Source organism: Magallana gigas, chromosome 3 (genome assembly GCF_963853765.1).
Source record: "Magallana gigas chromosome 3, xbMagGiga1.1, whole genome shotgun sequence".
NCBI classification, from domain to species: Eukaryota; Metazoa; Mollusca; class Bivalvia; order Ostreida; family Ostreidae; genus Magallana; species Magallana gigas.
This window is the reverse complement of record NC_088855.1, coordinates 34,531,381-34,547,530: the sequence shown is the minus strand read 5'-3', so window position 1 is coordinate 34,547,530 and position 16,150 is coordinate 34,531,381. Positions and strand designations below refer to the sequence as shown.

The following is a 16,150-nucleotide window of genomic DNA, read 5'->3' as shown; positions in this document are numbered from 1 at the left end:
TAACACATCCTGTCTTTCACATTAAAACCGAAGTTATAGTACATGACACCTTATTATGAAAATCTAATAAAAATCACAGAGAGGTCTCCATATTCGTGTTTTCATGTAACGTACAGGCACATAGCATCGGGGTTTTTGTTTGTTGCTTTGTTTTTTAAATGTTGTAAGATAAATCTTTGCTGCGACAAAAAGTGTGTGCGTGTGTGGAATTGCAGACGTTTAGGCCCCAACATGTTTAGGCCCCAAGACGGTTAGGCCCCAGGTAAGATGTTTAGTCCCCAAGATGTTTAGGCCCCAAGATGTTTAGGCACCTGTTGTTTATAATAATAACTGATAGTTGAAAGAACATGGCTTTTAAGCACTTTTGAGCCAATAAATGCAATTTACTTTAATTTGTAGTCAACTAACAATCGTTAATAATAACTGATAGTTGAAAGAACATGGCTTTTAAGCACTTTGGAGCCAATAAATGCAATTTACTTTAATTTGTAGTAAACTAACAATCGTTACGCAAACATAGCGTTATTTACTTTATATACAAGTTCTTGAAAAACTTTAATTAAGGAAACATTATGCTATAAACTTGCATGGACACGCTATCAGTGATTAATAGAATCATTCATTATTACGAGTGTGGGATAGTGAAATTCCACCGAGGGGACAAGATTCACGGTCTAGGACGAGGCTTTGCCGAGTCCTAGACCGTGAATCTTGGCCCCGAGGTGGAATTTCACTATCCCACACGAGTATATAATGAATGATTATTTTTCTCGCATTATATTACCTTAAAAAATGATGTTTGACAACTTTCTGTTATGACGTTCAAAAGATTACTTTCAGTTTATTCCTCCGCGTGCTTCAAATAGTGCAAGTCAAAATGAGAGCATACGACATTTTTTAATTAAAAATATGATAAATTGTAATTAATTAAGCAACACAATTACTTAATGGATAATCTCAATGCACCATTTTGCATTTCCCTACAGCAGACAACGTTTGTTTATGTTTTAAAACGGCGTAGTAATACACAGTGTAAGACAGAAAAATCTCACACTGCTGTCTCACACCGGACAAACCGATCTCACACCGGTGATAATGCGAGAAAGTATCATCCAGCATGGTTATGTGTCCGTGCTTTAAATCAGTTAATGCCGTGATCAAATCATACAATCATCACAAAGAAACGAACAAATGTTATATAAGAGAAATAGTTCATTATTGATATTTCAAGAAAAGAAAACAAATTATTGTATTTTTTGCTATTATTGGAATTATACAACACTTGAATGTCATAAAATTGTTCAGTAAGCTTATCTTTGGCAACTGATTTATACATAATATTTTTAAGAACCCTTATATATCCCAAAAGAATTCACCTACTTATTACCCAAATACAAGTGAAATATTATTTCTGTGATCATATTTGTACAATTAAAGGATATCTCCCCAAATTATGTAATTTTTCTGCCAATGAAGCTTAACTTATACATTGTATTTGGCCTGTCTTCTTTTGAAGACCCGTCTCTTCATGGTTTACTTCCAAAGTGAGGTGTGAAACCCTATTGTATTACTAGAGGATCTCTTCATTATCTTCTTCTAATTAGCACCTATCTAGAGAGGGAGCAGGATACGGTGGGGGTGTTGTTTTAACAATTTAATTCATGTCATACAAAAAGTAAATGAAAGTCTTTACCATTTCTTTGATCTCTAATTAGAAAATTAAATATAGAAAATAATATGATGTGACAAAATAATATGATATTTAAAAAATAATAAATTATGCATAAGATGCAGATTATACTTCTTTATAATTTTGAAAGTAAATGAAGTTTTAAATAATAAAATGTAAATTATAATTAACTTATACAAATGTATGCTGGTGCCTAAACCATTATTCATTTAAAAAATAAAATTGAAAATTATAATTAACTTAGAAAAATGTAGGCTGGTGCCTAAAAATCTTGGGGCCTAAACATCTTGGGGCCTAAGCGTCTTATCAATGAAGGGCCTAAACATCTTGGGGCCTAAAAGTCTTGCTACCCGTGTGTGTGTGTGTGCGAGGGGGGGGGGGGGGGGGGGGGGCGGGGCAGGCCGATGCTATGTGTCTGACGTACATTGTATACACTTATCATGCTTATACAGGATTTTTCTCAACCATATATCATAGTTGTCTGGATCTTTAGTGGGCCGGGGGGGGGGGGGTATTCGAACGTATTAAATTTAAAATAGTAACTCTATCGGAAATAGGTGTTGCTCCCCCTTCCCCTCGCAAGCAGCACAATAATCCCATGGAACCTTCCAGTCCCCTGGTGAAATTAGCTACTACACCCCCCCCCCCCCCGATTTTTTTTTTTTGGGGGGGGGGATAATTATTATACATTTATAATCTTGCTGATGCAATAAATTACAGTGTAAACTGATTAATGTACAATATAACATTTAAGTGTGGACGTGATACACAGGGGAGTTTCAGTATGTCTTGTAGTAGATGATAGATAATGTTACAGAATTGTATAGATAGTCACCAATACCGTGCATGTAACTGTGTAAATTAAAATACACTTACCTTCTTGAAACTGACTGACCTCGGCTGAGATATTCGGCGTGGAACCTAATTTCGTGAAGTACACAGGCATATTTTATAAATTCAGGGCCCGCTTTCTTGTATCAATTAATATCTACTCAATTATATCCAGTTGTGGTTGAATTGAATTCCTCGCGAATTTATTAACTCTTTTTTTTTTATGAAGCATCAACGTCGATCCCTTTTAATCTAAACACGCTACATCAATAATAAGAGAAATCTTTAATTTTTAAACAATCTAAGACGTACGTTCTACAACCCAATATGATTACAATTGGATTAAATCAAGAATTATGGCATGGAATAATATGATAGTTTATTAATTGCCTCAAAGTCCTCTTTCACCTTGCGCGAGCGCTGGCCGTGCGGTGTTCTATTGATTTGTCTCCGTGCTGTGTACAGGTGATGTAAAACAAACCCGACAAAGATGAAGCTGCTGATACACACGCAGTCATACTGCCGCTGTTCTCCGTTACTGTCGCATGAATTCAGCAACACTTCTCACTCGTCGCCAACAAGGGTCCGTTTGTCATAACGATATGAGCGAAATCAAAGAAAATGGTGTCGAGGGCACCTCCAAGAACAGCAGCAAAGAGGAAGACCCTAAAGTGCGATTTAAACGACTCTACAAGAAAGCCAAGGAAATGGGAGTTTCGGAAGAAGATTTTAATAAAATCAATGCCATTAAGGAGATAAAAGAAGCAGTTAAAACAGAGAAATATGGATGGGTCTCAAAACTTAGGAGTGTTTGCTTGAAATTCTTCATATTGCTTCTTCTGCTTACATCGTCAGTTATTGCAATTTTCGTCTTCCAGTGGCCTGTTCAAAATACGACCTTGGTCAGACTGTGGTTCTTATTTTCTGGCAGTGAAGCGGGGTCTGAGCGCGTAGAAGTCTGTGCCGTTGACGCCGTCGATTACGTGGCCGAAGTGTTTAGACCCCCTACGTCATGTGACTTTTGCCGCAACGTTACATTGGTTGAAAAGTTAGAACACGTGAGCCCGGAACATTTTGAAAAAGTTTACGCTTACTCTTCTGTGCCTGTCGTGATCACAGACGGTACAAGGAATTGGTCAGCGTCCAAAGTTTTCTCTTATGAATTCTTCAAGACGTTGTATTCAAAAGGAAGTCCTGCTTTGCAGAATGTAGAGGAAAATTGCCAGTTTTTCCCGTATAAAACGAACTTTTCCAGTTTGGAGGAGGTGTTCGATATGGATACAGACAGAGCTCTGATGAAGGATGGATCGCCACCTTGGTATATTGGATGGTAAAAAAGATATACTTTGTATTTAAAGGTTCATTATTGTTTTCATTTTCTTTTATGGCGATCCAGATCGTTAGCTTTTAAAGCTTTCTCAAGGGCTACTGCAATTGCTCAGTAATTTGTACCTGTAAATGCATCTACCATTTGATTTCAACTCAAATAGTCGACATTGTCGTAATATTTAAGCTCCAATTCTCTTTTATCTTGTTAGGAAAAATACTGAAAAAGCATTTGTTATTAGATTTGATCTGGGTTTTTTCTTTAACAATTCTCTCGACTACATGCAGTCGCCGTAATTCTATCTTTTGGGATCAGGTTACTGAGGCCTGTTACAATCAGGTTACTGAGACCTGTTATGATCAGGTTACTGAGACCTACGACCTATCGTGTCAAAAATGTTCGTATCTTTACTTTGTTGTCTCTACAAACATGTAACTATTGCTTGTCATTAACTCAGATGTAAAAGTTACTTTTCATTTAGACTCTAAAAGAAGGAACTGCGACAGTCCTAATATTAATGTCATGTTTTAAATTTTAAATTTACCGAGTAGCAGTAAATGCAAAACATACAACATGACCATAATCTGAAGGCATTTGTCTTTCTTTTCTTTTTTCTTTATCTAAACACACGGAAGAAACTGCGAATTACATATACCCCCATCACGACCAGTCTCGCATTCTCGCACTGACGTCATAAAGCGTGTGCGAGACCGGTCGTAGGTTACTGTCAATACCATTACTTATCATTATAACTCAGGTTTTCATGTGTAACTTTACACGTGAGTAATTGTTTCATTTAGTCACAGAGACATGACCCCTTGTAAACTAAGGTTTTTGTTATCATGTCCCCAAATAAACATTATTTATAGTAACAGTTACTGAATATTTTCCAAGGGTATCATTATTTATATATCATACACAGGAGTAACTGCGACCTATCGGCAGCCAATACCCTGAGGACTCACTATAAGCGACCCTACTTTCTCCCCCCTGTCGCCGAGTCCAGCAAGACGGACTGGATCTTCATGGGCAGTCCCGGGTATGGAGCCCACATGCATGTACGTGCATCTTCACTCAATTTATGTACAAATGAAAAAAAATCATAGCAAAGTAAATATAATGTGTCAACTTAATGCAAAATAAGCTACTTTTTAAAGAATTTTACTTTTACTAACAGGTCTTTACATTGATTTCTGTCACTTTGCATAATTTTTCCTTTGTTATGTACCCATGTATGAATAATGCAAAGCGTTGAATTTCTTAGGACGAAATATCTCTGTACTACCTAGTTTATATATACTAAATAAACCTTCATACAAGGTGGACACTTATGTAATTTTGCATCAATTAGAGTCTATTAACAGTTTCCCCAAATTCTATACATGCATATGGAGAACAGAATTCTTTAAAAAAAAAAATAAGACACAATGAAGTTAATTAAAACGACTCATTCCCAACATTAAACTCGCAGCGTAAATATTGCTTTCAATTATGGTAAAAAAAGAAAAGAATGGATAATACATGCATATCAAAACGTATAAATTTTAGGTATATCAAATGATATACCTGGTACTAGTGCTACTCGTCTGAGGCATTAACATGTGTGACTAATATGAGGACTGGCATATCGTGTTGACTTTCTGCATCGCGGCAGGTGTGATCGAGACTGAACAGGGCCTTTTTGGTGGCTATACTGTAGCAATAAAAAAAAAAAACCCCACAGCTGTCACCCAGTAGATATTGTTTTATACAGGCATTTGTAAATACGCAACATATGTTAACTTTCTAATTTTTTGATAATTGACCCATAAGTATAAATTACAATATTCAGTAATTTATATTCAATAATAGAATAATAATTATCCTTCACTTAACCAATATACGCAAACCTTTAATCCCCTCAGTCTGCCAGAGAGAGAGAGAGAGAGAGAGAGAGAGAGAGAGAGAGAGAGAGAGAGAGAGAGAGAGAGAGAGAGATCATTTCGTTAGAATATGTACATGTAGCATTATACAGATAGACGCGGTGGAGCATCCCTCGTGGCAGGCCCAGATTACCGGCACCAAGCTCTGGACCCTGGAGCCTCCCCCAGAGTGTTACTTCCAATGTCCCAAGACTGTCCAAGTGGTTGTCAAGCCAGGGGAAATCAGTGAGTTCTTAGACCCAGGATAAAAATGCGCAATACTAACCATCTCCCCCCCCCCCCCCCCCCCCCCAAAAAAAAAAAATTGTCAAAAGTTTAGTTCAATTTTCAATATATGATGGATATTGGGTTCACTGGGTTCCAATTTACATCTTTTTCCGATAATCAGAAATCGTAACACCACCCTTTCCTCCCCTGAAAAAAAAAATTCGCAAAAGTGTGAAATTTTAGAATAAGGGTCAAGTCTGCTTAGTTTATAGGATTTGTTTTATGTCTTCTGATGGAAATTCTGATCGAAATCAAATCTCTTAATTGAGATACATTTGGGTCAAGGCTATAATGAAATTATAACTAGCTGAGAGAACTGGTAAATGAAATTGGCAATAAAGCACTAAATTTGGATCGTAGGCTAATTCTGCAGAAGACTGGATTTGGGAAAAGTTTAATTTCTTGTCGGTGCTTCAAACAAATATCTGTGTGTGATTGAGTTGTAATTTCGTGTGATCAGTGGTGCAGATAATTAAAGGAGAGAGAGAGAGAGAGAGAGAGAGAGAGAGAGAGAGAGAGAGAGAGAGAGAGAGAGAGAGAGAGAGAGAGAGCTACAACCTTCATTATTTATGTAAAATGAAATTTAAAGCCATATTTATGCAACTACTACATCTTGTAAATATATTTTTTCTGTTATGTAAAAAGTGCAAATTGGTTTTTCTCTTCCAAACCTTTTTTCATCCCAACATATTCATGCGCTCTTGCTTCAAACACCCATGAGATGACCCAACTGATGTGTTAATTTTTACTAATCAATAGTATGTTTATCAAATATTTGTGTTTTTTTTTTATTTCCAGTTGTCTTGGATACCAATCGGTGGTACCACTCCACCCTCAATGTGGGGACAGATATCAGTATAACAATTGGATCGGAATATGACTAGAAAATACCATATAGTACTACATGTATAAACCTCACATAAACGAATAAAACATTTAAAACAGATCCGAATCCTTTTGTTTGATAGGTCTACACAGCGGTTGGTATGGGATTGCTCGTGAAACAGACAGTTCAAACGCATTTCTGATAAAAAAAAAAAATGAATGCAAGAATACAACACATAGAAATGCCTTAAGGATCTATTTAACATAAAATTAATCAGCTTTTTGAAAATCTATATATTGAAGAGCTTCCCTGGGGCTGACAAATTGCGGCTGGGTTAAACTGTTGATCCCAAAGGTTCAATAGTTTCTGGGGTTACCGACTGAAATTTAACTTAAAGAAATTGAGTATTTGTCTGCACTGATTTAGGCATTTTTAAATGCTATTTTTATGATTAAGGAATTTTAGATAAATATGCAGAAATATTTAAAAAAAACTCTTCAACTTTTAAAAGAATTGTATAATGTTAATAAAATTCGATCAATATTTAAAAAAACATTAGAGTGCAATTTAAAATGGCACCCACATCATGGAATATCCACTCCACCCCCCCCCCCCCCCTTATAGGTTGAAGAACCAAGTTAAATGTTAATGTTCATGTTTTCCGGCTTAGTTGGAATCAGGCTTGGGGTGAATTACATTGTAAAATAATGCATTACATTACCATTACTTCATGAATAAGGGAATTAAATTACCATTACCATTACTTAATTTTCTTGAAGTAATGCATTACATTACCATTACGTGAGTAAAGTAATGCATTACCATTACTTTGTGAAAAGTCAATAAGTTTTAAAAAAGTAATTTAAAAACTAAATTAAGATTTTTTGTAAATATTTCATAAATAAAACATGCTTAAAATATTTACAGGTTCATGTTCACTATCAGGTTCAAATTTAATGACTTATACAAGATTGATGTTGCACTTGTAGTTCTCAAAGTAACGTTGGTCCCGCTAATTTACACGCTAATGGCGGAGTTGACAATCTCTGTTATTTATGTCTCTGATTTTCGGAGTATGATTTTTCATGAAAGGAACGGTTGTATCGTAATTCGTTTAGGTGATGCACGAGTTTACACAAAAAAGTAGTAAGTAGCGAACAGATTTATTTTTACCTATCAATTTTGCACGAATCGCAAATGAAGACATTCGTGTCTTAAAAATCAAAATGGCAACCGTGACAAATCTTTTTTTTGTCAAAGTTCTTGGAATCTTATTGTAAAAAATTATTTTTAACGTCAGGTGCCTGTGTTTGTTATCGGTATACAAATGTTCACTTTGTTTGTTAATTCAGCAGTTTTAGAGTTTTCGGGGTTTTCATAAAACTTTTATTACGGATACCGTCCGACTTGTGGATTTTCCCTTGGATCACAAAATTGAATAAATCTAATGATTAAAACTATCTACTTTGATATAGTTGTTTGATTTTCCCGGTTAGTAGTAATTTTTAAAAATTTTCTTTGGGGTCTTATTTTACATAATATACCGTTGTGTCAATTTTCTTCAATTATGAAGGCCGGGATTGAGTAAAATTTAGACAAAGTATCAGACAATTGCAAAAAAGCCGAATTAACATAGATTGTAACAAGTAATTCAAACTCTTAAATTTTGGAAGCATATTCGAGGAAATCCAGGACAATTACAAATTCAAAGTTTCAAGACCCCGTCTTTCAGTACTCTCAGTACTTTGATTTTTTTTAATGAATTTGGCATGCCATAGATATTTATGGTATCTCTATGGATAGCGGAAAGGGGGAGGCGTATGTTTAAAAAAAAGACTATTTTTAAGAAACATACCAAAATTCAAAACAATCCAGCTTCAACTATAGTTAAACATTTACATATATACATACGTGATTCTAAATACTCCAAATTCAAGGGTTTATAAAAGTTTTTTGTTTTGTTTGTTTGTTTGTTGTTTTTCTTTGTCTTCTTTTTTTTTTTTGGGGGGGGGGGGGGGTTAGTCAGTGTTATGAACGTTTACTCAGTTTAATTTGAATTTATTAATAATATTATTAAAAATTGTCGACGTATGCTATAACGTTGATGAGAATATCGAGCAGGGTATTTTATCAATTCACAGTTTGATATAATTGTTAACGAAATCATATATCATATTGTCCAAAAGTACCATATGTATGGCACGCTAAATTTACAAAATGAGCTAATCATAGTTTCACAGTCGATAAACTAGGTTTAACAGTTGTAAACTATAGTTTACGGACAGAAAACTGTAGTTAACGACAATAATCTATATTTTACATCTGTAAACCATAGTTAACGCGATCATCTATGTTTCAGAAGTGTACTGAAACTATAATTAACACTGAAAACAACCATTTGTGATTGCAAAACATAGTTCATTTGATAAATATAGTTTCACGAGTGTGAAACTATGATTAACAACTCTTAACTATAGTTAACGAATGTAAATTATAGTTTACAGATGTGAATCTATATCTATCAGCAAAATCTATCGTTAACGTTATTTGCAGACAGAAACTATGATTAGCTCATTTTTGTGAATTTGGCGTGCCATACATATATATGTTCATATATTTTCTACAATTTCTAATCCAAAGAAATAATTGAAACTTCAAAAAAATCCACCAACCAACCCTTCCACCCCCCCCCCCCCCAAATAAACAAACAAACAAACAAAACTAACACAAATACAAACAAACTAACAATCAAAACAAAACGGCAGAGAATTATAATACGACACGCCCCTGACAATTTGGACCGAGTTGCCACTGGTCCCGCGTTCTGTTTAATTTTATATTAATTCATTCATTTTTTTAAATTTCATTTTTTTTCCGTCCACATTTTTTTCTTTCAACATTTTCCATCACGAATGTACATAATGTATGTATACAGGAGTACAAAATTAATGTACTTTGATTTTCATAGAAGTTCACTGTAGTCATGTAAATCTTCTCAACGATCATGACTATCTCGTTCGTCATATTGCAAAACCCTAAATTTATCAATTTCTGGAACATTTGCCATGGTTGTAGAGTGAATTAATGAGATATCAAAATAAAAAATCGTTTGAAAGCAATTGCCAAAGCAGATAAATGCCCTGTCGTTAAAATGAGAGATGTATGATTTATTAAACGTACGAGTTACCAATCATCTTAAGTTGACCTAAGCGGTCCTCTTACTTTCGTTTTAACAGGGATGAAAAAATGTAAACATCAAAACAAGAGTCTGGTTTTCTTAATATGAAACAAAATATGCATTCACGGGATAGAAAAGAACAGAACAGCCCAGAGGCAAGGGCGCTACGGCAAAGGATTCACTCTCACTTCCATTATTTATATGACAGTGCAATTAATCATGGACTCAAATCGTCTGATTTTGAGAAAATCAGGGCTGTTGTAGAACTGAGAGAAGACACCGACAATTTTGAAATTCCAGATTACGTATTTAAATATTTTGGAGCTTGGTTATTTTTGTTTATTTCTCTCATCATTGTCTATTTATCTGAGTGGCCTGTTGAAAATGACACACTTTTTAAATTCTGGATGGACGCAAAAGGAGTCGATTCTAAAAGTCACCGGTGTGCTGTCGAAATATTTGACTTTGTGCAGGAGATGTCTCGACCCCCTGTAAAGTCGTGTGATTTCTGTCGTAATGTGAAATCCGTTAAAAGGGTTGAAAACATCTCTCCTGAACAGTTCGAGAAGTTGTACGCATACAGTGGCAGGCCAGTTGTGGTGAAGGATGGAACCAAAAACTGGACAGCATCACAACACTTTTCCTACCAGTTTCTGAAGACAGTTTACAGCAAGAACAGCACTGCGTTAAGAAATGTAGAGGAACACTGTCAGTTTTTCCCATACAAATCCAAGTTTAAAAACTTAGAGGAGGTGTTTGAGATGAGTGATGACAGAGCATACATGAAAGATAAATCATCACCTTGGTACATAGGATGGTAATTCAGCTGTTTGATACTTGCTTACTTTGACAAACTACACAATATACTCACAATCTGTAATGTACATCATACATGTTTATTCATTGTTTAGGTTAACCTTACTTGGAAAATGTTAAATGACACTGCATCCATGTATATTTTTAGACCCTGAAAAAGAATTGTGTACTTTACTCATGTGCTTCAACTTGATTTTCTTATTGATTTTTTTTTAGGAGTAATTGTGACCTTTCAGCAGCTAATACCCTTAGGCAACATTACAGTCGTCCCTACTTCCTCCCCCAACAATCCGAGTCCAGCAAAACTGACTGGATCTTCATGGGCAGTCCAGGATATGGGGCCTCCTTGCATGTATGTCAAACATAGTACATGTTGTTATTGTAAAAAACATGGTTTCAGTAAACAAGCTTTGAATAAATTAATAATTTATGTGCTTGAAGAAAAGCAACTTTCATTCCTCAGGTTTCCTTTTGTCCTAAAATGTTATATAAAGTTTTATCAGGAACATAAATAACAGAGATTGGCAGCTGATCAAAATCTCCCGAAATCCCGCAGTCCCTATTGTAAAGTGTTCCCAGTTTAAATCAGTATATCTTTCTAATAAACAATTATATTGAAATATAAACAGCTAAAACCTATTACCAAACATTCAAAATATTATATTTTCATGAGTTTATGTCATATAAACAATATTAAAAGAGGAGTTTTAGGAGGCAGTTGGTTACCCGTCATCCGAGATTTCGCCGATGTTTTATAGCTGTCCAATTCATTTTCTATAAATTTATCTTATTTTTCAATTTTTTGTTTCAAAAATGTCTAAAACCTATGCACACTTTTCATTAAAACAATATACTTTTGATTTAAGATCATTATCTCAATTCACTAAAATGTAGTTATCAAAGTAAGGTTGGTCCCGTACCATTTTTCAACAACAAAACACACTAATGGCAGAGGTTGCCAATCTCTGTTATTTATGTCTCTGGTTTTATATAATGAATGTAACAAATAGCTCAATCAATCTAAAAGGGTATAACAAATTTTAAAATGTATGTTCCTGATTTTTTTCTACAATTACAACAACATGTTATACTGTAATATGGTTTTGATAAAAATTTCTTACCTAAGATATTTATGAAAAGTTGATAAAATTATTTCTAGACTTCCATACCCATAGGAGAATTAAACATGAATATGTTGTAGATAAATGAAAGCACTTGTTAAATGTTCATAATTATACCATCATTGAAGCTCTTTATATTGGACACCATACAACCTCAACATTTATTCTATAAAAGACAATTTATTGTTTTATCACCAAAGTATGCTTGGAATATCTCAGAATAAACTTTCAGTAATCAGTGTGACGAAGTCCAAATTGGTCCCTCCTTTCAGATTGACTATGTAAATCACCCCTCATGGCAAGCTCAGATCACCGGTACCAAACGCTGGACCCTGGAGCCTCCCCCTGAGTGTTACTTCCAGTGCCCAAGGTCATTCACAGTCACTGTTCAACCAGGGGAAATAAGTGAGTACGATATACTAGTTTCACAAAACAGTATTGATTTAAGTTTAAGTTAAATCCTTCTCCGAGCCATGAAGGTGCATAAAGCTGGTGCTTATCCTCAGATTCTTTGGTGCTAAGCGGATGAGAGTCATTGTCTTTTCTTATGATGGGACACTAGTTCATCGCAGGTTAACTCCCAGTGTACGCTAGTACCAATTTCAGCTGGGTGGACTGAAACAATGTAAATAAAATGCCTTGTTGAAGGCCACAACATCAAATGACCACAGTGGTGCTTGTACCAGCAACTTTTAGGTTACTGAGCCATTGTTGAAAGCAATGTGTATTATTAAATGAAAAAAATAATTACATGTATAGGTTTGAAAAACTGGCAGTATGGAAAGTACCGTAGTGTATAAGCCTGGCTTTTGACTGTTAAACTTTTCATATGTTCTCCGCATTTTTTTCATAGAAGTAGAAAAACTATCTACCTACAAAAAGATATGCCTCTTACTGTACATTAAATTCTGTCGTGATACTATAGATATATTTAATAAAAATTTTGATTTATTAAATAACTTAATAATGATCTTTAATTCTCTTCTGATTCTAGTTGTTCTGGATACAAACATGTGGTACCACTCAACTTTAAATGTCGGAGAAAACATCAGTATCACTATTGGATCCGAATTTGACTAATAATATTCCAAACATTACCAAAATATTAAGATGATATTTTTTTGTGTTGATCTGTTATATCATTTACCCAGTAACTGTTTTTTTCTGCAGTTTCAAACTTTTATATATTTATAGTTCTAGTTTTGTATTTCTGAATGAATGACTCAAATTTCACGAAAGGAAAATACAGCTTTTGATACTGAGATATTATACATGTGCTATGAAATCCACTGATGGCAACAGTTAGTGCTACAATAGTAGTTATTTTCATTATTTATATTAATGTATCATAAAAAGAAATGGTTGCATATTCTTATGGACATCCTTTAGTGCCTTATAATTAAATTTAAAAAAAATGTACTTCCCAGAGACAAAACATTTACATTGGGAAATGTATATGCACCCATTCTCATGGTAACTAGGTGGGATGCCTATAGAATGATAGAATTTTTGAATGTTAGTCATTATGAACTATTTTCTCAGGGATTCCAAAAACATTTTATGTTTTTTATTTTAAAAAGCAGGGAAGCCACTATCCAGATCTTGAAAAATTGTCCCCCTTAATACACAAGTCCTCAAAGTAAGCTAGAATTAAAGATATATTTTTTTCTTTTTGAACAATGTGTATATACAAGAAGAGATGTTTTACTTCATGTAAACCAGATTGAAAAATAATCTGTTTAATTACTGGTAATGTCAATGACCATATACAAGTATTGATTTTATTCAATTTAGTTCCTATTATATACTGGTAGCGCTGGAATAATTAACTGAATGATGATAGTAAACATTTTCAAGGGAAAGTGTCTGGTGATTCATCTCAAAGAAATTTATCCTATATGTATACATGTCATACCAAATTTATGCTATAGGTAATTTATTACAAAAAAAGTTGTTAAATGTACAATTGATCACTGGGTGTAAATGTACAGTCACTTATTAATAATGCATGTACAGGATATTCTGTAATTTTAATACAAATTATGAAGCCATCTAAAAGTTTAAATTATTTTCTTTGACGAGTCTTTGATTATTAGGGAAAATGAATGATACATTAATTATATAAAACTACCAGTGGGTGTATTTTTTTTTAAATACTTTAACATGTATAGTTTTGTATTGGTATTTTACAACTTTTCTATAATTTCACTTTTAATATTATTGCATATGGAAAGTCTCAACAGATAATTACCAGGTATATGTATGTAATGAATAAGACTGGTTATTTCAGTATATTTTATGCAAAAATAAGGATGTCATTGATAATAATTACATGTACCGGTATGCATCTTGCATTGCTGAGGAATGAATATCATTAGGGCCCCGCAAGTACTTGCGGGTGCCCTATAGTAATCACTCTGTCTGTCTGTCCGTCTGTCACTCATCCGTCCACAAATTTTCGGTTTTTTTTCTAATAACTTTTTTTATGGTTGCCCAATCAAGTTCAAATTTGGTATGGTAGTTCAGTAGGCAGAAATTCATATTTTGATGCTAAGTATGGTTCTCTATGTCTTCTGGTTTGGAGCTGGGATGGTGGGGTAGATTCCTTAACTATGCATAAGAATGAATGGGCAAAGAGAGATAACTGCTAAGAATGTTACCATTGTATACTTGGAAGGCTGTGCAATATTTGTCCTTTGGGATTAATTAACCTTCCACAGGAAGAAAATCCTAAGCTTTATCTTTATCTGTCACATTGAGATTAATTACTGCACTGCCTGTGTCTGCAAATGAACTTTGTTTTGAAGTTAAGGTCAATTTTGAATGATGTGTAGTATTGTGTACATTCTTTGAAATATGGATTTAAAATATAATATTCATACTTTATTTTGGTTAAAATACCGTACACAATGATTTATGATAATTTTATTGAATTCTAAAATCAAGATATATATTAAGATATCCCTTTTCACTATTTTATTTTTTAATTATTTTATTTTATTTTTTTCTGCCTTAATGCTGTTAATTTTTACAGGTAATCAGATAATAACCCCATTCTGTCATTTCTGAAAAAAAAAATCTTATTGTAAATTTAGAAGAAAAGGATGAGAGAGCAGAACAATTAACCCCCTGGGATTAATTATCTTGCCTGCTGCAGAAAATTTAGAGGATTATCACTATCTGTCATATGAAGATTAATGAACACCTTTGTCTGCAACTGATGTTTGTTTTGAAGTTGAGGTCAACCCTGGGTGATACAATGTATTTGCATTCACTGAAGGCCTGCATTTTATAAAACACCTGTTTAAATCTTTTTTACATACACATTTAATTTAGTTTTTTTATAAGACATGAGGTTATCCCTGTTTTATGCAGATACAAGGTTATTATTTAGAGTTTTTGGACATTCAGGAATTATCTTGAAATTTTAAAAATACAGTTGTAACTTATAATTTTCATATTTTTTTTTTAAATGTAATCAAATTAAACTCTCATTCCATGAGTTGCACCCTTATATTTTTACCCCTCAGTTTAACACTTTAATTGTTGGATGAAAATCATATCCAACTACAAATCATGAGATCCTATATATTGCAGTTCTTTTCATCTTATGCCGGCATTTATTTTTCATCATTGTTAATATAAAGAGGATGGAATTCAAAGTTTTTTTCACTTCTCTATATTAATTGTCATAGCGGGGCCCTTCCTGACTGGTCAGTTTTCTAGTTAATTTAAACAAATAAAAGGGACTGAAATCGTTGCACATTGCATCCTTCATTTTAAATTGGACTATATGTGTTACATTTATGTATATCATTCCAAATATGTATATGTATTGTATACATGTACTAGTATTTACTGTAGCAATATGGCTGATGTCAAATTTTTTTGTTAATTCAAATCTATTTTTTGTACACTACAGCGAGTTTTTATGACTTGAAACTTTGTTGAAACATAGTTTTGTACGATATCCATAAAGTTTTATGCATATTTGCATGTAAATAAAAAATATTTTGTACCCTTATCTGTTTATAGTTGGTCTCGATCACCACATAGAGAAGAAATAAATATGATTCTATTTCTTTACCGGGAAAAGATACTGAAGTGTTGAATTTAATATTAACTTGTAACTCGGTAGGTCCAAAAAGTTAGTGAAATAAATTAACAAAAGC

The 16,150-nt window shown here is 33.7% G+C and overlaps 2 protein-coding genes across 2 annotated transcripts; both read left to right on the top strand.

The window, feature by feature from the left end:
* The first annotated feature begins 2,948 nt into the window (after positions 1-2,948).
* Positions 2,949-6,983, top strand: LOC105324815 (hypothetical protein). Its single transcript, XM_011424004.4, has 4 exons — positions 2,949-3,851; positions 4,771-4,906; positions 5,863-5,995; positions 6,836-6,983. Exons 1-4 carry the CDS (start codon positions 3,067-3,069, stop codon positions 6,919-6,921), a joined length of 1,140 nt encoding a protein of 379 aa, XP_011422306.3. The 5' UTR covers positions 2,949-3,066; the 3' UTR covers positions 6,922-6,983.
* A 3,076-nt stretch (positions 6,984-10,059) lies between these two features.
* LOC105324816 (uncharacterized) lies at positions 10,060-13,536 on the top strand. Its single transcript, XM_011424005.4, has 4 exons — positions 10,060-10,858; positions 11,074-11,209; positions 12,251-12,383; positions 12,973-13,536. Exons 1-4 carry the CDS (start codon positions 10,146-10,148, stop codon positions 13,056-13,058), a joined length of 1,068 nt encoding a protein of 355 aa, XP_011422307.3. The 5' UTR covers positions 10,060-10,145; the 3' UTR covers positions 13,059-13,536.
* The last annotated feature ends 2,614 nt before the right edge of the window (positions 13,537-16,150 follow it).

What these genes read in the sequence shown, in the direction of transcription:
- LOC105324815 (XM_011424004.4), top strand. Translation starts at nt 3,067, where the DNA reads ATGAATTCAGCAACACTTCTCACTCGTCGCCAACAAGGGTCCGTTTGT. An exon ending in CCACCTTGGTATATTGGATG is followed by an intron (nt 3,852 to 4,770) that starts GTAAAAAAGATA and finishes TATCATACACAG; the next exon opens with GAGTAACTGCGACCTATCGG. An exon ending in GGTATGGAGCCCACATGCAT is followed by an intron (nt 4,907 to 5,862) that starts GTACGTGCATCT and finishes AGCATTATACAG; the next exon opens with ATAGACGCGGTGGAGCATCC.
- LOC105324816 (XM_011424005.4), top strand. Translation starts at nt 10,146, where the DNA reads ATGAAACAAAATATGCATTCACGGGATAGAAAAGAACAGAACAGCCCA. An exon ending in TCACCTTGGTACATAGGATG is followed by an intron (nt 10,859 to 11,073) that starts GTAATTCAGCTG and finishes ATTTTTTTTTAG; the next exon opens with GAGTAATTGTGACCTTTCAG. An exon ending in GATATGGGGCCTCCTTGCAT is followed by an intron (nt 11,210 to 12,250) that starts GTATGTCAAACA and finishes CCCTCCTTTCAG; the next exon opens with ATTGACTATGTAAATCACCC.